This window comes from Wickerhamomyces ciferrii, contig 00211 (genome assembly GCF_000313485.1).
Source record: "Wickerhamomyces ciferrii WGS project CAIF00000000 data, strain NRRL Y-1031 F-60-10, contig 00211, whole genome shotgun sequence".
NCBI classification, from domain to species: domain Eukaryota; kingdom Fungi; phylum Ascomycota; class Saccharomycetes; order Phaffomycetales; family Wickerhamomycetaceae; genus Hansenula; species Hansenula ciferrii.
The window spans coordinates 58,300-80,226 of NW_011887529.1; the positions used below are offsets into that span (position 1 = coordinate 58,300).

The window sequence follows — 21,927 nt, forward strand, 5'->3', positions numbered from 1 at the left end:
AACATTCCAACAGTTAAACTTAACATATAAGGTATTATATGTAATTGTGCAATTGGATGTGGACGTAATCGGAATATGTTTAAACTCTATATGATTGACCACATTTGTTGACTGGTCAACTACTACGTCAAAATTTAAAATGATATTCCATGATCAGTTGTTCAATTTTGAAGCTATACTTGATTTTCATCAATTTAATCATGGCACACACTAGCATGACATATCCTGATTCCTGATACGTTGAAGCACCTCAAATTACTTATATAACTCACGATTCATGAATACGAATCATAATACGTATTACTCTTTTGAGCACCTAGCTATAATGGTCTGGAAGTTGGAACTAGATTATGAAACATGTATATACTAGTACGTCTAACTCATTATGGCACAGCGACATCTAGAATAAAAATTGATGGAATCACAAACGGCCTTAATTCAAATGAAAGACCACCGCCAGATTTTGAACGTATGAATCGAGTTGGAGCAAACGTCTAGGTCGATCTGGTGATCTATATCTATATACTCGCCTAATAAAGATATTATTCACCATCATGCCCAGCACTACGTTCCAGTGTTCCAGTATTATATTAATTGTTAGATCGGTTAGATCTATGCGAATTATTATTAAGATTCAACCTAGTTTTGATTCAATATTAATATTGTGCACCACAAATACCTAGTATCGATAGGACAAATCTAATCTCGATTCTCAATACTCTATTATCGACTATTTTCCGTCGCCCCATGGTATTCCTAAGTTAACTAATGAAGATATTGAATTATTAACATGTTGAAATAGACAATGTAATATGGTAGACATATACAATATAGCTACTCTAGAGTTCCATATATACACATATTGGATCAAGTATATATATGTGTTAATGTTTATAAATTACTTTTAAACTTATATACATATTGATCTGTTCTGTTACTTCTGTACAAGTACACGTATATAATTTCATATACATAACACAATATACTTACACATGAATGAGTCAAAAAAGAAGATAGTACCTGTAGCATTAAGACCTATACACTAGCTAATAGCTACCTGGAAAATTGCAATAAATCAGCATATACCTGGGTCCTGGACTTTCAAATTATCTGATCAGTAATTTAAGCGTATCAGCATCCATCTAGAAGCCAAAGAATGTATAATTACCGAGATACGAAAATATACGTACGTCTCGATTATTCTTGAAGCATAAGTATGAAAGGTTAAAATGTTTGATATATGCCATAGTGCTTATTTTACATTACGGACAGAACATTAGGAATCACCATCAACTTGATCAGGATTCAAGGGGAAGGCGACATGAGCCGCCAAACATTAATTAGACATGAATCCATGTCTAATATTATAGTTAAACCTATAATTATCCTTGAATTAATTACACATGGTGCATTAATTATACCGAGAAATAATAATCAAAGTCCCATATTAATTTAATGAATATAGTTGAACTTGATCTCAGGTGATCGGTCATTTATTTTAGTTTTCAGTACCCAAGTACTGTTCAACACATGCCAAAACGTAGAAGTTACACGTACCAGTATCAGCTGCTGTAATATTGTAATCATTATTGAACAAGCTCTCTAGAAATCTTAGTGGCCCGGTATATATATTATAGTTATCATATTGTAGGTAGTTGAGTTAACGGGGTACAACGGTACAACGGTACAACGGTACAACATATATATAGATGAAAGTAATTTAATATATTCTGTCTGATTTTAATCTTATACAGCTGAATAAATTAACTTAACGTTATAACTAATTCGACGAATGTTAATCTTAATTATATACGTTTGAATTAACAGGTGCATATGATCTTACAAATTACAGCTTAAACAAGGGAATCAAAGTTCAAACCTCATAATATAGTACAATTAACCAAGCTGAAAAACCGTTTTAAAGTACTGTTGACAATCATTCATTGATATCCCATTATACGTCGTCGACTTGAGGGAGCTAGCTGCTGTACTGCTTGAAAAGGTAAATAATTAATAGACATTTTAAATTGTCGTTGTTCAGACGTTATTGTAGAAATCGTGTATAGAATCTTTGTAACTTTCCGCCTTTCACAGTCGAAGCTCACGGTATACTTCTACTATATAATATTAGAATTATTATCCTTAACAGTTGACTTGGAACAAGTAAATTAAAATATGTTCCTGATGAGCACAAACGGGTTCCCAACTTTCTACTGTGCGTGTAGATCTTGGATTAGTAAGTTCAGTAGATCAAGAGCAATTGGACGATATCGAGCAGCTAGTAGCTACGTATATATTAACGTCTAGTCGATTAATATAATTAGCGCAAATTAAAATAACATACAATTATTGCAATAACGATCAAACATTAATATGCAATTGTGTATCTTGAATCATCCCTTCAAATGAGAGTCAACCTTCAACAGCTGTCATATATTAGTTTAATTATTCCATGGCGCAACCATGAACATCAACAGCTACCTTGGACTTTCATATACAGAGTCCAGAGTTCAGACGGTCCGGTGAGATAATTTAAACTTTGGCGATCACCGGGATCTTGTAGAAGTTAAAATTAAAGTTGCACTGACCCTTGATAATTAATAAATTTTGCACTACGAGGAAAAAGATCTTCAACATATAACGACATATCATGATGGATGAAGTTTTTTTACTTTTCGGATACACGCGTATAGTTTATTCTTCCATCATGATTAGTGTATAACGTATAACGTATAACGTTTAACATTATATGGTGAGTCGTGACTGGTCCAATTAGATATGATTCTATCGTATGATGTATCAACTTCTTGAAACGAAGCTTCTAGACCCCAGAATATCAATTTAGCTGAAGCTGCTGATCTTTAACTTGAATTGCATTTGTTTGATCATTTGTGATTGATTTTAATATATCCAGTGTCCACGTATAATAACGATAGTCTTGTCATGAGTTTATACCATATCGAATCTTTAGCCTATGTTGGATCATATATAATGTAACGTGATAAAGTAATTACGTACAAAGATCTCGTTCATTTGCTGGTGGATTGTAAATATTACATGATGAGCTGTATATGTCAAAGATCATTAACAATCATTTGACAATTTTAGTTCAACTCTGATTAGGTTTATAACAAAGTACTACGCCTTAAGCCTGAAAATATAGCTACCTACTAGTATACTAAACGCGCGTGCATGTTTTATAATATTCCAGAACAAAGTTATTAATTAACGTCGTTAGCTAATCGTGTCAAGTTCAACAAACCTAATTCATTCATATCCGGGCATATATAATATAATAGCTACTCTACGAATCAATACACTTCGACTTACTATTCTTACAGACAATTTGCGACTTGGAATACGTAGATTTATTTAATTCGTAGTACTAAATTATACCAGGCTCCAGTATCGATATACATATGAAGTTCGAACAATAGTTTTTAACTGTATATTTACGATGAAAGATGAAAGTACCATGTATATTCCAGCTCAAGTGCACTTGTTTGATGCTAATTGATCGACAAATTATTTTCATCACGATGGACCAGCTATAGACATCTTGAATCTTAATCGAATACATACCTCGGTACTTGTAGTTATAACTTATAAGTATAACGTTTGAACAATAATTAGCGTTCAATCAATTACATGTATCAGAAATCATCCCATATTATTATACAGTACTAGCTTGCGCCTTAGTAGAAACGATTCATTCGATTCATTTAATTAGCTACTGAAGATCTAATCGTATACACAATCAAATTTCATACATCTAATGGTGAACAGATTGATGCTGATCTTATATGGTGAAAGATATAGGAACTGGAAATTTTGTAGTATTGTTCTATCGATTTCGAATAAAATAGAGTTTTCAAGATTTACATTGCCTTACCAATTATAATTTATTAGGTAAGTTCGAAAATTTCTTCAGGATGTTGATTTTCATATGCACGATAAAAAAGTTTATTACGCATATTTGTGAAGATCTTTTATCAGGAGCTTGATTTAGATAGCGTCTCCTACAAATTTTGCTTAATTAAGTTTCACTTGTGCATCAAACCTCATGAGAGTTAAGCAACAAAATTACAGTTGGATTTTAAGGTTCATGTAAGTTCTGTCGTTTCTATTTAATAAATATGCAAAGTAAAACCTTACAAGCTACAAGTTACGATCGTAGAAGAAAGGGTTAAGCCGTGAGCCCCCGAGAACTGACCTGAGCACTCTACTGCTTAGAAGTTAAAGGGCCAGGGCCCTGGGCCCACTGTTGACTGGGCCCTCTGAGGTCTGCGACTCTGCGCAATTCACCAGCTAGACAGGGCTGGCTGAAAGCTGAAAGCCGATGAAGGCACCTTTGAAGTTTGAACCCACGTAGTGCAGCGTGTTAGGCAGAGCACCGTCATGGGATGTACTATTCTAAACCTGTCTAATTTTATGAGGCTAAAGTAAAACCTGCCTAAGCGCTACCCAATGTCCATATCTCAAAATAGATACCCAGCCTAATCTATATGCTTTACCTATGACTAGGCAGGAAATTTAACAGGAGAGAAGAGTCAGATCTGTTAAAATATTTTCTCTTCAAATTATACAGACACGAGGCTAATTGAATTGACTGCTCAGTGCTCAGTGCTCAGTGCTCAGTGCTCAGTCATATAAGCTCGAGTTCTTTAAATTAGTATCTATTAAAGTAGTTAATTTAATTAACATTAGACAGAGTTCGATAAAAAATGCATACTAGACATGCCGACACTGGACGTTCAGTTTATGAAATTAATCGACAAGCTGGCTTGCAATCAGATTTACCCCTAATTTATATGCTTTATATCAATGTTACAAACTTGTCGATTACTACTTCGCTTATACCATATGTATGGTATGGTACTTCATTCATTCAATCCTTTGATATTAATTATAATTACGTCTAAAATCTTATAGATCTGTAATATATATTCACATAAATGATACAGTGGAGCCAGTGACCTGAACTCGATCAATTTGAATCCTTTAAAGTTTCTACTATCTAGGCTTCAGCTAGCTTAGCTGCTCTTCTCATAGAATTTCGATTGAGAGGTTAGAAGTTAGAAGTTAGAACTGAACTTTCATTAATTAGCTGCTCGCGAGTCGCAGCTTGCAGCTCGCACCTTTTTGGGCCGTTGAAAGATTTAATGCTACCTAGAAGCATGAACCTTCATTAACCAGCAGGAGTAAGCTTCTCTCTACAAAAGGCGTTTCTGACCCCCAAGTTTTCTTTCAACTGAAGATGCATAGTTCTAATTACACAGGTGTCAGTACTACCACTCATATCTTGAAGGTCAAATTAATTTAGTGCTAAGTTCTATATTAACGTTTACAACTTACAAGTTACAAGTTACAACTAACAAAGTTACATTGAGATTTGATCTCCCAGACTGTAGGCCATTAATTTTGTGCCATATATTCAAGGGATTAACTGTTGAACTGATCGTAAATTTCTTGGAGTTTATCATAATAGTATAGTATAGTATAGGCTCAGATTACAAGCGCATAGTTGTTTCAGACCATGGTCATATTCACATGAGTTAGTAAATTTGTAACTCTGGTGCAGATTCCAGAACTCAGCTTAATATATATGGTTAACGGGGATTAATGATACTCTAGAGTCTAGACAAGTTAATTTTATAATCCTCACAACTCACCATACTAAGTTCTAACGTGTCTGCTGTTACGTTGTAATACATTAGCGTTATTTGAAAAACCAAAGTTTTTCGCTAGAACAAAATCTTTCACCTTAGGCTTAGCCAGAAATTTATCATGTACGCTGTATATCAATATGAAATGTCTAACAGTTACATGAAGTCCTTTGAAATCCATCATAATACTCACTAGTACTAGTAACTAGTTATAACTAGCTCATGAAATTAAAATAGGTATACAAACATCATGAAGTTTATGAAATCGGCTAGAAATTCTTAAACATAATTACCTATGTGTCAACTTCCAAGCAGTTTATATAGCTTATTAAATCAAAGTTGATCAAAATACAGCCTAGACGAATATCATATTGCTAATCGAGTTTTGTGTCAAAGTTAAATATGCTAGTTTAGAAGTTATAGGTCAATATGGACATGGCCGATGGTGTTGATCATATTTTAAACTTTGATATAACCAAAACTTGTAAAAGATCGTTTTAACGTACATTTCATGAGAATCAGCTTGTGAGTTTAAATCATTTGAATATGAACAATGGGTAATTAACATCCATGATATCACGTATAGTATATAACAATATGCTTTATATTAATATATCACCTCATTACATGCAACAAGTGTATACATATAGTCGATGGGAAGTTATTTCACTGCATAGAATTATTTCAGAATTGATGGAAGCCGTCATCTTTAATTAATCTATGGAAATATTAGCGACATGTTAATCAGCTCTACATCAGTACTATATATATAATCACAATCAGCAGTATAGTTCCAGTATACTAGCAGCTATATATATTATTATATAATGTTAATTCAACATAGGGTCCCATTAATTATTAATAATTGCAGTATTAAAATAACGTCGTCAGATTTAAAGCTGAAAGGGATGATATACAAATATATACTAAATAATTTATTCGAGAAGTTGTTGTTTCGGCATTTCAATATATATAAGGTTTAAATGTACTGCTTCTTCTAGCTTCAAGATGTATAATCAAACGGTTATAAAAATTAAAGCATACTATATATAACATGCTCAGATACAATATTATAAGAAACTGTTCAATTAGTTATTCGTGTGTAACTATAGGCGCTTCTGGATTTAAGTGGACTCATAAAATATAATGCTATATGACCCATGTGGACGTTTAGGATCACGTCTCGTATCAATCAACGTCCATGTAGTATCTCATATAATCATCCTCATGCGATACATAATATTATGTTATATATTAGAACAAAGTATAAGTTACTAGCGACGCGTTAATATATATATAGCTTATATTAGGTGTGACGGTGTGACTATACTAGCTATTGGACATCTTCAATGAATATACGTTATAGCAGGATTCTGGATAAGACTTATAGCATATGTGTATTAATATATATGGGTATAATATAGCTGTAGTACCGTTTGAAGTTTAATTGTAGAACTATAATATAATATAATTATTAGCATTATAGAGAGTACGTCCAAGCAAAATAAATATTGAATTAATGCAGATCTATAATTCACACGACATCTAGCTGAAGAGAATCCGAAATCGATTTATATCAGTATTAAATTGTTCTCACTTATAAGTTATAACCAAGCTGTTGGATCCATATAATATAATGGTTGTGCTGAGATTGCATGCAATTGCTTAAACATTGTAAGATCTTGTTAACTATTAAAACTGTACTTCAAAAATTGTTTAAAGGCGCCGTGGTACATACCTTATATAAAGACACAAGAAGTATTTTTTGAATTTATACATTGAGCTAGTTAAATAAAGCTCCAGATAATTAGCTTCCTTGTACCCATTCCTTTTCTGTTTATATTAGTGGGTTACTTTACTCGATCTGGATACTTTACGTTTGTGTATTTGTATCTTTATGTTCGCACGATTTAAATTTAGTAGTACAGGAGTACATGCATGATCGATACCAATTAACTGCATTAAGCGTACTTAATTGCAACTTACAAGTTACAAGTTACAACCTATAGGAAATTGGAATCAATTTTTGGGTAAAATGATCGTACCTGGGCTTTCAAAATTCGGATCTGATTTGCACATATGTGCGATGTATGTTGAAGCATATATTTGAATTTTGAAATGCTCTTGATCAATTAGAGAGAAATATTCACACGTCTACGTACGTACGGTCCAATCAATTAGGATTCAACTTTCAAGCCAATATTTAGAGTCGAGTTACGAGTACAAGAATAGTCAAAACTACCCAGTTATCTTGAATGTATATAGTACTATTAAGATATAGCCTTAATTATGGATGGTGTTTGGTGATCGAACTGTCTTGGTCTTGAAAACACCCTAAAAGTTTAGATCCAGATCTTATATATATATAATATAGAGCAACAACAGAAAGTACTGACAGCTATATTATATGCGATATAGTATATAGTAGGAATCAGGATCCAACTTTCGTAGATATATACTGTACAGTGTACTTGATAAAACGAAGTGTGTTTAGAGTTTAGAGCCCCGAGTACTTTTATCAATAAAAATCTATTGTTCCAAACTACTCGTGTGCGTTGAAGGAGTTCTTGAAGGGTACAAAATCATTTTAGGAAACTTGAAAGATGAAACATGAGGCCAAAGGGCCTCTTTCAACCGTAGTTTCAATGACAAATTGCATATTGCATTAATATTATTGGTCAATAGGGCCTTAAACCTCAAACTTCAATTGGTACATTGATGAATGATGAAGCATGATGCAATTGTATATAGTAAATCAATACTCTGGTGATTGAAAATTTTTACTTTGTGCGTCAAATTAGTACTTGTGTACAACGTACCAACTTACAAGAAAAGTATCAAAATATGTACTACTTGATCGGATAACTTGATTGAAGTGTACTCAAGTTTGAACTTTGTAACAATTTACAAACTGTAACTCGTGATTGTACGTTATCAATTGACTGGATCTTCTGGTATTGCTCCAAGTTCCAACGTTCTAACGTATTCTACCAGCTTGAAAAAATACTTATATTTTATTGTCCATGGACCATCACTCCAACTTTTATATGGAGTTAAGTACCAGTAATGATAGTAGCCTTCTAACGAGTCTACTCTTAATGAAACCATTGAATTACCTTCAAATGCACACACTGATCTCGACGTGTCAAGTGTATGATCAACATACTCGACGCTAGCGTATGTCAATTAACTGAGACGCCTATTCAAGAGCTAGCGTAGGTAGCGGTTCAGGAATCAGCAGTGAAGCCCTCAGCCTGGCCTTAGGGTGTCAAAAACTCCGAGAGTAGTTTGAAAGGACGAATAATTACGAATATTTTACGCCCTGTGACCCTCGTTTGAAAGCTTAAGAGTCAAGAAATTGATCAGTATACTACTTATAGTATTATATATATTTCACGATTCACCACTAGCTGTTAATATGGATAGCTAATGATCAATTAACTATATTCGTTTCATTTCAGAGCCAAGTTGCTTGTTTAGTCACAAAACGAGGCGGTTGTAGCAAACTAACCTATTCCTTTAAATATTCTCGAATTCCTGACACCAAAATTTTCCTCAACAATAAACCCTATAATAAACTATTCAACAATAGTTCTTTTGAATAAATCATTGAGAAGGTACAAGTTTGTTTATAATTGATTGAATATAGAAATTGGCCACACGAGTCTTTGGAAAAGTGCTTAATTTTGATCTTCAAAGCTGCAGTTCGGTGTCTATATCTATACATTATACATAAGAGTCATCATCAAAAATAGTAAAGAACCTAGCATTTGATAGAGGTCAAAGGTATCACAATTGCATATAATTATATCATTGTTCAATTTAAGAGGTCCCACGTTGTCAATTAATTAATTCAACTACTTGTTCTTGCTTGATTATTAAAAGTTAAAGATAGCATTTACATTTACATTAATTCAACTTAAGTCTTCATCAGAAGTGATATCAAAAAAGTTTAGGGAGCTACAGAGAACGCTGCTTAAAGTCACAAGTCAATTAATTGATAAAATTTAACTGATACATATACTGGAAGATGTCATTTTTCATATTGTTTGGTAAGAAGGATATTGATTCCAAAATGGATGGATATCCATCAAATTTAACATGCCCAAATTGTCATAACCAAAATGTTGAACCTGTTAAAAGAAAAGAATTCATTAGTGTTTGGTTCATTCCAATTATTCCAATGTATTGGGGTAAACAATTGAAGTGTAATACATGTTCATGGAGACAAGATGTTAGTAAAGAAGAGCTAGAGAAGTATGGTATACAGGGTGGGAAGCAATAACACCAAAAGAAAAATTGAGCTCAGCTAGGCAGAGTCAGTAAGAATTAGGCAGAGCAGAGGGAAAGTTAGAATATTAATGTTCTGCGCTGGATACACTTAGGCAGAGGTTTCGGAAATTAAAGGCAATAAAGTCCGAAATCAATAAAACTTATACTGATTTTTTTTTTATTGAATGACAATATAATAGAGCTGGATATTAGACCATCCAGTTTTATACAGCTAATTTTTGTATTATTTGAATTTTTGATTAAATGTTCTTTTGATTTATGTTTAAGATGTAGTATGAAGTTTGAACAACTAGTGTTACGTACTGTTATGAATTCTACTTGATGAGCCTAAGCTAGTAATGAGCTAGCGTAGCTGGCTGCTGGGCAGGCCTCTCATTGCGATTACCAAGATCTAGGCGGATGCTTAGTAATCGGAACTGCCAGTGCAGGTCCCAAAACCGGTTGTAGCACCGTTTTAGGAGGGAACAATTTGGAAGATTAACTTTTTTTTTCCTGGGTTTAGGCGGAACTTTCAAATTGATAGTTTACAGATTTCCGAACTTCCATTAGATTTAGGCGGGAAAGCGTTTAATACTCAATAAATTATCTTAAAAAGGACTGTAAAAATATAATGGTTTAACTTGCATGATTATACTGTGGAATTTATGTAAAAATCTGTCGTTTCAGAATTGAACTTTAATGCATATCAGTAAGTGCATATAGGTACATATACGTGAAGTACATTAGTATCAGTTTTACAAGTTAAATAAAAGTTGTTCTACCAAATCAAATTATTTTAAGAAACATTAAACCAAGGAAACATGCATTCGTTCAAATCTAGTATTTTACAAACTGCGTTTATCGAAAAAGACGAGATTTTTTTTTTGCAAATTGCATGTAAGAGTTACATCTACTAATTTATGTCAAAAAAGAAAAGTAATGCAATCTTGGTCACCGTCCTATATAGTGAAGTTTAAATATAAGTATAATGGAATATGTCTAGTTTGTAAAAAAATATTAGATCGTACCTGGTGATCTAATTGAAAGTTTGAAACAATATCATACAACAAACTTATACAACAGAACGTCTTACTATAATCATAATGGACTTTGATTCATTCAACTATACAGATTTCAACACCATCACAAATGATCATGATTTTATCAATAGTTATATTGACTTGGAAAAATTCAGTATTCCATTAGATGAAGATAATAATACCCAAGATCAAATAACGAAAAATTCAGATTTTAATAATGAATTATACCAAATACTATCAAAAGATTCATTAACAAATACATCCATATCATCTCCATCAGCATCATCATCGTCATCAGCATCATTCAATAGCATAAATTATCAATTTCAATCATCAAATATAACGTCTCAACCTGAACCATTAGTCAAAACCGAGGAAACATTTGATATCAATAGCTTTTTGAAGAATGATGATGCATTGAACTATTTAGATTCATTCTCATCACCTTTAGAATCAATCGAGTCACCATTAGTTTTTGATCAAAGAACTCCAAATTTAAACAATTCCAATACAAATAATTTATCTTTCACATCAAATCCATATCATAATCAACAAAATTTGGATTTCCAATCAAGACCAAATACACCTACATCATTAGCATCATCAATTTCATCTCCAATAACCAATGCCAATCAAAATAATCTTTTACACAATCATAATATCAATACAACAAGACGTAATTTATCAATTTCTTCAATGTCTTCATCAAATTCACCATCATCTTCATCATCATCAATTAAGAAAAACTTGGATTCAAGATTATCATTACAAAAATTAGGAGAAATCTTACAAACTTCATCATTAGATGAAACAATTAAAATTGAACAATTCATCTTAAAAATTTTCCAAGATGAATTAGGTTTCCCATTAGGTTATAAAACTTGGATTAGAGATACAAACGAAGAATATAGAAGATTCTTAATTGAAGAGTTATATAATAGAGTCAATCCAAAATATCCATCAATGACTAAAAATTTATTAGAAACTGTTGTTAAAAGAGCAACTTATTCAATGATGCAAGGAAGATTAAGAAAAGAAAGAAGAGCTGCTATTAAGAAGAAGAGAAATAACAATTAGTTCGATGGCAGTGGTTTAACAGAAGATAATGAGTATTATGACGTGTAAAATAGATTGCATGTATTTGTGTTTTTGATTATATTGTTTTGAAAGGTTTATAATTTGGGGGTCATAGTGAAATTGAAAGTTTAGATTTAGATAGAATAATTTTTTTTGTTTTTAAGTTTTACATTGTTTTTGAAGTGCATTATATTATTAAAATTAATAGTTTGTAATTATATATTAGAGTTAATTTAGTTGTTTATAACATTCGTTTGAGGAGTTTTTTTAAAGTATTTATAGTGTTGATAATTTTGAAGTTTATACCATATTTATAATTTCACCTGTAAGAAATGACAGAATATTTCGTGAATTATGTAACAATTATATAATCAAAGTGTCAAATGACATCATTTTTCTCAAATTACAAAACCAGGGATTACCGAATTCGGGAACTTATGCACAACTTCTCGCAAATTTTCTTAAATTTACGTTAATCTTGACCATTATTTCCTAATTTGGCAATTTTCAACAAAGTTAAAGTTTTTTACAGCTTGTTTGAATTTCCAGATTTTTCGATTTTCCTGCAATTTGCAATTTTTTAAATTTTGCAGCCTGGATATTTTAATTTATGGGGATAATATTTGAATGAATTTTAAAATGATAGCAAAAAAAATCACACAATATTATAATTCACAAGTTACAATCACATTCCATAAAGAAGATCAATTGATAGCATCGATCAGTATTAAAGTCAAAATATAGAGTGGGTTATTGCTGGTATAAAGTGGTTCATAAAGAATTGGGTTTAGCTGAATTAATTCAAGTTTAGAACGCGAAGGTTGCATTGTCGCTAATATTTTACAAGTTTTTATAATTCAAAGACATCATAAACAAAGAAACTTATATTAGAGAATGGGGAATAATACTTCAATACCAAACAATGTCAAAAGGAAATCATCAATGTCTAAAAGATCAAAAGATCAGACAAAATCAATAGGAAATCATGTAAATAAACAACAAAAAAATAACAGTAATACAGCAGCTACTCAAAATTTAACAATTCCTGTTAATACAGAAAATGGTTATCCACTTCCATATAAACCCAAAGCTATAGTATCACCAAATATTTTCTATGAAAATACTGCAGATACTGATTATTTCAATAATATTGATCATAATATTGATTCAAGATTAAATTCTACAACTTCAAATTCTGCAGCATCAGGTTCAAATAATATTCATAATAATGGTGATATTATGAGTGGTGGATCATATGAAGATGATGATTATGATATTGATGAAGATTTAATTAATAAAACTTCTAAGAATTTAACTCATAGTGAATATACTGATATGAAAAATGTTTTAATCAAATTTGTTAATTATGATGAAAATTTATCTCAAAATCATGATGCTGGTCATTATGAAGATATAAATGAAAAAGATAAAATTAATCAAATTGAAGAAGATCAAGTATTTATTATTGGGAATTTTAATGAATGGTCTAAAAAAATTAAACTACATAAAGATCCAAATGATGGAATTTATAAAATTTTCATTGGATTACCATTCGGTATTTATAAAGTTAAATTTCTGGTTAATGATGATGTAAGATATAGTGAAAACTTACCAATTGCTACTGATAAATCTGGGAATGTTGTTAATTGGTTTGAAGTTGATGAAAATGATTCTAATGTTTTCGAAGCTGGTATAATTGAACAAGATAAAATTATTAGTAATAAAAATAAATCAACAGCTTCATTCCATCATAATCATCATTCACATAATCAAGATCATACAAACTCTCAACTATCTATATCTGAATATCAACAATCCACAGGAGAATATTCACAAGAGATTCCTGTGATGTTTCATCAAAGTGATGAAATATTACCAGTTGATGAAGAATTTTTAAGAAGAAATCCAATACCTGAATTACCAATTTATTTAAATAATAACGTCTTGAATAATCATTTCAACAAACATCATAATTCAAACTTACAAGATGTTCAATTACAGAAAAATAAGAATAATATAATATCATCAGGTTTAAATTCACATATTATACCTCATGTTAATTTAAATCATTTATTAACTTCAAATATTAAGAATAATGTCTTGAGTGTTGCTTGTACAACACGTTATTCAGGGAAATTCATTACACAAATCATGTATTCACCAAGTGGGAATGAATAGATATTTATAAAGCATATATACATGATCTTAAAGAACTTTTCAATTCGCTCATATAAACTTAATATATAAACAATTCAAGTCGTAAGCAACTTTCCACTATTTCCATTGTAGTAGTGTTCCAATTCCACTTCCAATGCACAGATAAGGTGATTCTATTCAGCCTCGAGTTTCAAGATTCGATGCCTTTGACTTGATAAATCGTGGGGTGCTTTTCCTTGATTTTGAACCCTTTGTAACCAAATTTTAATATCGCGGGTTTTATGGGCCTTTAAAAAAATATCTCAATCAAAATTAAGCGCTTTACAAGGAAAACAAAACAAAACAATTGAAAATGAAGCAATTTGCCACACAGAAAGTCTACGATTAAGAGCTTTTAGTTGGACAGAAGACTCAAGAGCAGGTTTCACGAGCTGACGATGGATGTATCATGTCCAGAGAGCCAACTTTCATACACAGAGACTTTTCCGCATCAACAACTCGTCATTATAACGAAATTTGGAATTGGTATTTGAATAACTTGATCAATGGAGAATTCGAAAACATCACCAACAATAAGGTCTTTAGAAATGAGCTGAACGAGGTAGTTGACTCAGTAGATGGAGATATCAAGATCATGATCACAGTGCCCAATTTCCTGAACAATGAGGCATTGATTAGAGAATTATTGACCAAGTTCTTCAATGCTAATGGTGATCATGAACAAGATGATAATAGATTAGAGATATGCTTGACGAATTTTGGACCTTTGAAAGGTTCTGGGTCCTCTATAATAATGGCTGCTACTCATACTCACATTCCAGAAGATGCTACTTTTGGTGATATAGCCAATTATAATCAAACTATTGAACTGAATTCAGTCATCTCTGGTGAATCTGATTATATTCCATCAATCAATTCTGAAGATAAAATACCAACCCCTGTTGAAATAGATGAGAATGAAAGTTCTATAGATTCATTCCATCCTTCGGTTTCATTACCACCAAGTCCAAAATATTCATTAACAAGAGTTTCCACTATACAAAATGATGAAGGTATTGATGAGTTAGATCAAGGTTCTTCAACACATGTACCAAACACACCAAATAATCTTTCAAATGAACAACAACCCATTGTACAAATAGAATCCAAAGAATCTGGAGAAGAAGAAGAAGAGGAAGAGGAAGGAGAAAATTATGATGAAGAAAACAAAGGTGAACTAGAAGAACATGATATTGATAGTATTTATTCCGATGAAAGTTCAATAGATTCAGTTGAATATGTACCGTCAACAATTACAACTCATTCAGGGCAATTGAATATGAGATATAAAATGGTACTGAATACCATATTATTTAAAGATGATGAACAAAATAAAAGAACTGCCATAAGACAGAATGATGAAGATGGTATAAGTGATGATTGGTTATTATATGATGAAGATTTCAGAATGGATAATATTGAATTATTTGATCTACGAGATATTATAGAAATGATGAAATATGAACATAAAATATTATTTTATGACGTTATTTTAGAGAAAACAAATAATCAAGATGATGAATTTGATGATGATGAATTAAATGAAGGTGATGATTTAAACGTTGTTGAATTCAATGGTAATTCAAATTATCATGAACATGAAGGTCAATCAATTAAGTTTGTTCAAAGTAATCAAACAACTATTCAAGCTTCAGAAAATTTATCGAAAACAAATACAATTAAAACTCATCTTGGTTCAATAAGATCAGAATATAATTTGTATAAACCAGATTCATTATTTTCCAAGATTGAAAGATCAAAATCTACTCCAACTAATTCCAAAATGAAAAAATTAAAACTACGAAATGGTAATGGTGATAGAAATTGTATTATAATGTGAATGCAAAAAAAAAAAACATAAATACATCATTAATTTTTCTTTTTATCTAAATGTTGTTCAATCATTTCAGTCCAAGGTTCAACAAAATCTAAACCAATAGCTTCATCATTTTTCAAAAACCAATCAACAACAGCATCTGGTAATGGAGCTTGTTCAGAATTTGATGGATATCCAAAATTATACATATTTGGTAATTGTTGATTATTCAAATTTTCAGTTGATTGTTGTGATTGTTGTTGTTCTTGACCCATTGGAATATCATTATTATTTAATCCATGTGATTGATCTTGTTGTAAATCAACATTTGAAACTTGATTTTGTTCATCTTCTTCATCACTATCTGCAGATAATTTTGTTAAATTTGGTGGATTTATTGATAATTTTGATCTATATTTCATTTCTGAACATAAATACATTAAAATTGTGGAATAACGAGTACAAAGGTGTAATTCATCTGGTGATGCTTCTCTTAGTACAATTGCAGCTTTTTGAATTGTTTGAATAATTTCTTCAGTTGGAATAATTGATAATGTTAAAATCGTTGATGCTTGTGGATTTAATACTGAACCATTATTATTTGAAAGTTGATTTGAATTATTATTATTGTTATTATTTGTTAATGTTAAAAAACATTTAACAATAAATGCAACTGATCTAACAATCCTTGTTACCCATCTAACTGGCATATATCTTAACATTTTCAATTTATGGACTCTAATTGCAGCAGTTAAAGTTTCCTTTGCAGCATTATAAGCTAATTCAACATATTTTGCAGCTTTTGAAATTTCATCTAATCTAAAATTATTTGATTGTTTTTTACCAGATTCTTGATTAATTTGAGTATTTTCCATTGTTAATGCTAATGAATAAATATATAATTGAGTATAGTAATAATCACAAATCAATGATTCTTTATCAACTTGTTTTGTGACATCATTAACATGTTTAATATTATCAGCTTGCATTACATTACAATGTTGATTGAAATTTTTTGGATTTGAAGGTTTTAATAATTTTTTATAACTTTTGTACCAATTTTCAATTAATGGTGATAAAATACTTAATGCAGTTAAATTTTGAATTTGATTATTACCATTTAATTGATATTTCCCACAATAAAGAGTTTCATAAGCTAAACTCATGATTTTTAATAATTCTAATTTAGCCTTTTGCATCATGGAAAATTTTAAAGTATTTTTCTTTATTTGACTATTATTTCTTAATAAATAATCTTCATCGAGACTTAAAATTAATTCATCATTTTGAAATTGTTTTTTACTATCAACAACTTCATCATCATCTTCATTATCTAAATCAATTTCACCAAGACTTTGAGCCAACATACTTCTTTGACCAATATTCATAGCTGTATGAGTTTCTGCAATATGAGTTGCAATGAAAATTTTACTTGAACTATTAATGAACCCCATATCTTGAGCCAGACGAACACTTGTCCCCACAAGCATCCATGCCATTCTATCACTTCTTCTCATTGCACCAAGACCTGCTAATCCTTCACCATCATCATTGGAATTTTCATTGTTATGAAGCTCAGGACCTTCAGGACCCATATCATCTTTATTATTTGCATAATCTGACCATCTCCAATGAATAGCTCTTGGATTCCATTCTGTAAATAATAAGAATGCTAAAACTGTACCAATAGATCTTGTTGAAGCTTCAGCCCAAACAGTCTGAGAAATTAATCTTTGACAATAAATCCATAATCTTTCATGTAATTGAACATTTTTAGAATTTTTATTAACTTGAGCAGAATTAATTGGCTCTAAAGGATGATATCTTGAACTTATTGTTAATATAGCACATAATAAAATTGGATATTGTGGTAAAGTTTGAGGATCATGTAATTGAGTTGGAATATGTGGGAAAAATGGATGCATTGTTAAGAAGAATAATTTGATTAATCTTTCAGCTTCAAATTCTGATAACATTTTATTTGGTCCAATATATTCGATATCAGTAAGTCTTTTTGATGGATTTGGATGAACATTAGCAGTTTTAGATATTGGTGGCATTGAAGTTGGTTTCTTACCATGAGGTCTAATCAATGGCGCTATAACTGAGTTTTCATATTGATCATCATCTTGTCCATTACTTTGTGTATTGTTATTATTATTATTAACAACGGCTGAATTTGCTCTTGAATTTGTAATTGATGAATTTGAAGAGTCTTGATCATCAAATTTTTCATGGATTTCTCTTGCATTTATATTATCACGATCATCAGCTTTTGCTATTGTACCAGCGGCTTTTGCTAAAAATACTAAAGCACCTTGAATAGATGTTAAATCTGAAGGTCTTGTTGGAGGAGGTGGAATTTGATTTTCTTCTGGAGATCTTTGTGACACAGATTGTGATGAGTTTTGTCTGCTTTGTAATTGACTATGATATTGACTTGAAGTTTGTTGTTGTTGTTGAACATTTTGTAGTTTTTCTTGTTGTTGATAAAACTGAGCAGCTTGAGTCAGACTTTGTAAAGAAGGTTTAACAGTTTCACCAACAGAATTATTTCTAGTCTGAGCAGCTGATACAGGATCTGGAGTAGCCGATACAGACTCTGTTTGTCTTCTTTTAACACCAGTTTTTGGTTGACCACCTCTTCTTGACTCTGCAAATACACATTCTTTCCGTTCACGACGACATCTAGCACAAGGTGGATCATGAGGCGATTCAACAGGTCCCAAATCACATCGGACTTTCCTTGTTCGACAGTTCAAGCATGCCTTATAATTTCTTCTAAACTTTATATCTTTTTCTTCATTCATTTTTGTTTGTGGTCTTTAAGAAGTCTATTAAATGTTGATGAAGTTGATAAATTAGTACTTATACACGTATAAAATCTTTTTACCGTCCTGAACCGCTCTTTTCCCTAGTGGTGTCTGGGTGTTTATTATTTATGCTATATTTAACTTTAGCTTATAATGATGGATTTGATATATCCATGAATATCATAATACCTCTGTATGATTTTAACTGCATCTGATTTGAATATTCACTGATCCATTTATTCTGTAGCTGCTATTATCAACTGATTATGTTTCCTGTTTCTTTATTGTTCGTAAATTGAGATTTATTTACCCGATGCATAACGCGCCACAGTTTACGAGTATAAAAGATAAACGTTTATACCATCACTAATCTTTTGCAGATTTCAACAATTCAACAGTCAACTAAACTGAATCCAAGTCACCGGATCTGTTTAATATCTTATATCACAGAAGGCCTTAAACAATGACATTCTTTGAACCTATAAAATCCTATGATTTCCATATCTATTACAATCAAGAATCTAAACAAGAGGCAATCAATTTAAAGAACTCTATATTCAAAGATTTCGAACAAGAAATTGACTCAGATGAATTAATTATCAAATTTTTAAAATCAGATTCAATAACAGGACCTCATTTCTCTTCATTTTTTGAAGTTGATCTTGAAAACCCATTACTTTTTGCAAAATTTTATTCATGGATACAATTACAACATCCAAGTCTATCAATATTGATTCATCCAAATAGTGGTGATGCTTTAAAAGATCATACGATTCATACAAGTTGGTATAATAAACCTGTAAAGTTGAATGAAGATGTATTGAAAGGACATTATGGTTATCCTGAGTTTGGGTTCCCAAAGAGAGATGTTATTTTGAATGGATATTATGATGGTGAAACAAAGGGAATAATGATTAGATTATTAAATGCTAAAGATGGATTTAATCAAGTATAAATATCTACAGATCCTAAAACATCTTTGTAATTGAATTATGTATTGAATTAGAATTAAACATTAAAAAGACAGAAAAACACCACAACGTAGATCTTTATACATAATATACTATATAAATATGTTTACAAAATTCTTATGAACTAATTTTTTCTAAAGATGAAGCACCATCTTTTTCAGCAACTTTTTGAATAATATTTGTCTTTTCACCAATAGATTCAGATTCACCATTAATTGATTCACCATCACCTAATTGACTAATATCAAAACCTGTTGAACTTAAATATTCTAAAAATTTTGCATCTTCAGCTTGCATAGCAGATTGATCAACTGGAGGTAATAAAAATAAAGCCAAGAAGGCAGCTAATAAACCTAATGAAGAAGCTAACCACCAAGCTGATTGAGTACCATGTTTTTCAGTTAATGGAGTGAAACAATAAGTACCAATAAATGCACCAACTTTACCAATAGCTGCTGCAATACCATAATATTGACCTCTAATTGGTGTACATGAAGTTTTAGAAGCTAATAGTCCAATATTATCACCTGGACCAAATTCACCTAAAGTCATGAAGATACCATAAACAACAACAAAACCTGCAACATGTTTCTTCAAAGATTCAAAACATCCAGCCATGATATAACCAATGATTGATTGTAATGAAACACCAATAACTAAAGTTAATCTTGGACCTAAATAATCAGAAGCAATAGCACCTAAGAAAGCACCTGGAATATAAAATAAATTTAAAACAACATTCCAACCGAAAACTTTATATAAATCTGATGAATCATATAAACCTGAAATAACATATGAAGAAAATAAACCAAATGCATAAGCACTAAAATCATAAATAAACCAAATAATTGAAACAATAGCTAATCTAAACCAATAAAATTTTAAAATTGACCAATATGGAACTCTAACTTTTTTGAATTGAGTTTTTTTGAAAACTTCACCTTCCTTGTAGAAAATACGTAAAATAAATAAAGAAATTGGAGGAATTGCACCTAACCCAATTGAAACTCTCCAAACAGGTTCAAGATGTTTTGGAGTACAAATCCAAAGTAATACCATTGGAACAAAAGCACTAACAACAAACCCAGTATCAATCATAAAATTTGTAAACCAACAAAACCAACGATTTCTTTTACCAGGTGGTAATAAAGCAGAAGCTTCAGCACAAGCAGTTGAACCAGCTGGATATTCAGAACCAATACCAATACCCAAGAAGAATCTAAAAGCGGTTAAAGCAGCAAGCATACCATGAATAGAACCTTTATAACCCCAAGAACCTGAACATAAAATTGTGAAAATAATTAAAATACCAGTACCAACCATCATTGAAAATTTTCTTGAATGATAATCTGAAACAACACCAAAAATTAACATACCAACAACGGTACCAACAAAAGCAATTGAAGTGACATTACTTATAGCTGTTGAATTACCATATTCATCAGGATATAATAATTTTAAACAAGTTGAAGCAGTACCAATAGAGTTATTAACATAACCATCAGAAAATAAACCAGCACCAGTTGTTATGATTGGTAAATATTTTTTAAATTTACCTAAAGAATCAGCTTGTTCAAGACGAACTTTATATTCTTCTTCAGTTTCAGCTAATGATTGTTGATCTTTTGTTAATGTAATTTCTTTACGTATTCTTGGGATCCAATTATATGCAAATTGTTTTGGAGTTTTAGGGATATCTCTAGTAACTGCAGACATGATGTGGGATGTGTATAGTAGGGGGGTTGACGTACACTAAGCAGTGGTGTACAGTGGGTACAGTACTGTTTTGTTATTGAGAATATGTTCAAAGAGTATTTTCTACATACAAAAGTGAAAAAAAATTTCTATATGGGATGAGCATAATATTTATACACAGACCGTATTAGAATGGATTTTCTGGAAATTTTAAGTGGATGCATTGATGAGGGAGTGGGCGTACCACGGGTATACGATAGGTGGAAGAATAGTAATAGATTAGCACGTGGAAATTGTGAAATAAATACCGTTTAGAAAGTTTTGTAAAGTATAGAAGTTGTTTGAATGGAGTAAATATTCTTGATCAGTTGATTCCAGGCT

At 31.1% G+C, this 21,927-nt stretch overlaps 7 protein-coding genes across 7 annotated transcripts; 5 read left to right on the forward strand and 2 right to left on the reverse strand.

The window, feature by feature from the left end:
- Positions 1 to 9,696: 9,696 nt before the first annotated feature.
- On the forward strand, positions 9,697 to 9,951 carry BN7_5380 (uncharacterized protein; the record flags this gene model as incomplete). Its single annotated transcript, XM_011274051.1, has 1 exon — positions 9,697 to 9,951. One exon carries the CDS (start codon positions 9,697 to 9,699, stop codon positions 9,949 to 9,951), a length of 255 nt encoding a protein of 84 aa, XP_011272353.1.
- A 1,090-nt stretch (positions 9,952 to 11,041) lies between these two features.
- Positions 11,042 to 12,055, forward strand: BN7_5381 (uncharacterized protein; the record flags this gene model as incomplete). Its single annotated transcript, XM_011274052.1, has 1 exon — positions 11,042 to 12,055. The coding sequence occupies one exon, from the start codon at positions 11,042 to 11,044 to the stop codon at positions 12,053 to 12,055; it is 1,014 nt and encodes a 337-aa protein (XP_011272354.1).
- Positions 12,056 to 12,949: 894 nt separating this feature from the next.
- BN7_5382 (5'-AMP-activated protein kinase subunit beta-1) lies at positions 12,950 to 14,233 on the forward strand (the record flags this gene model as incomplete). Its single annotated transcript, XM_011274053.1, has 1 exon — positions 12,950 to 14,233. One exon carries the CDS (start codon positions 12,950 to 12,952, stop codon positions 14,231 to 14,233), a length of 1,284 nt encoding a protein of 427 aa, XP_011272355.1.
- Positions 14,234 to 14,660: 427 nt separating this feature from the next.
- On the forward strand, positions 14,661 to 16,091 carry BN7_5383 (uncharacterized protein; the record flags this gene model as incomplete). The annotated part of the gene is made up of 1 exon (XM_011274054.1): positions 14,661 to 16,091. One exon carries the CDS (start codon positions 14,661 to 14,663, stop codon positions 16,089 to 16,091), a length of 1,431 nt encoding a protein of 476 aa, XP_011272356.1.
- Positions 16,092 to 16,120: 29 nt separating this feature from the next.
- ARO80 (Aro80p) lies at positions 16,121 to 18,877 on the reverse strand (the record flags this gene model as incomplete). Its single annotated transcript, XM_011274055.1, has 1 exon — positions 16,121 to 18,877. One exon carries the CDS (start codon positions 18,875 to 18,877, stop codon positions 16,121 to 16,123), a length of 2,757 nt encoding a protein of 918 aa, XP_011272357.1.
- Positions 18,878 to 19,343: 466 nt separating this feature from the next.
- On the forward strand, positions 19,344 to 19,835 carry BN7_5385 (DOPA 4,5-dioxygenase family protein; the record flags this gene model as incomplete). The annotated part of the gene is made up of 1 exon (XM_011274056.1): positions 19,344 to 19,835. The coding sequence occupies one exon, from the start codon at positions 19,344 to 19,346 to the stop codon at positions 19,833 to 19,835; it is 492 nt and encodes a 163-aa protein (XP_011272358.1).
- A 133-nt stretch (positions 19,836 to 19,968) lies between these two features.
- BN7_5386 (uncharacterized protein) lies at positions 19,969 to 21,567 on the reverse strand (the record flags this gene model as incomplete). Its single annotated transcript, XM_011274057.1, has 1 exon — positions 19,969 to 21,567. The coding sequence occupies one exon, from the start codon at positions 21,565 to 21,567 to the stop codon at positions 19,969 to 19,971; it is 1,599 nt and encodes a 532-aa protein (XP_011272359.1).
- Between the last annotated feature and the right edge of the window lie 360 nt (positions 21,568 to 21,927).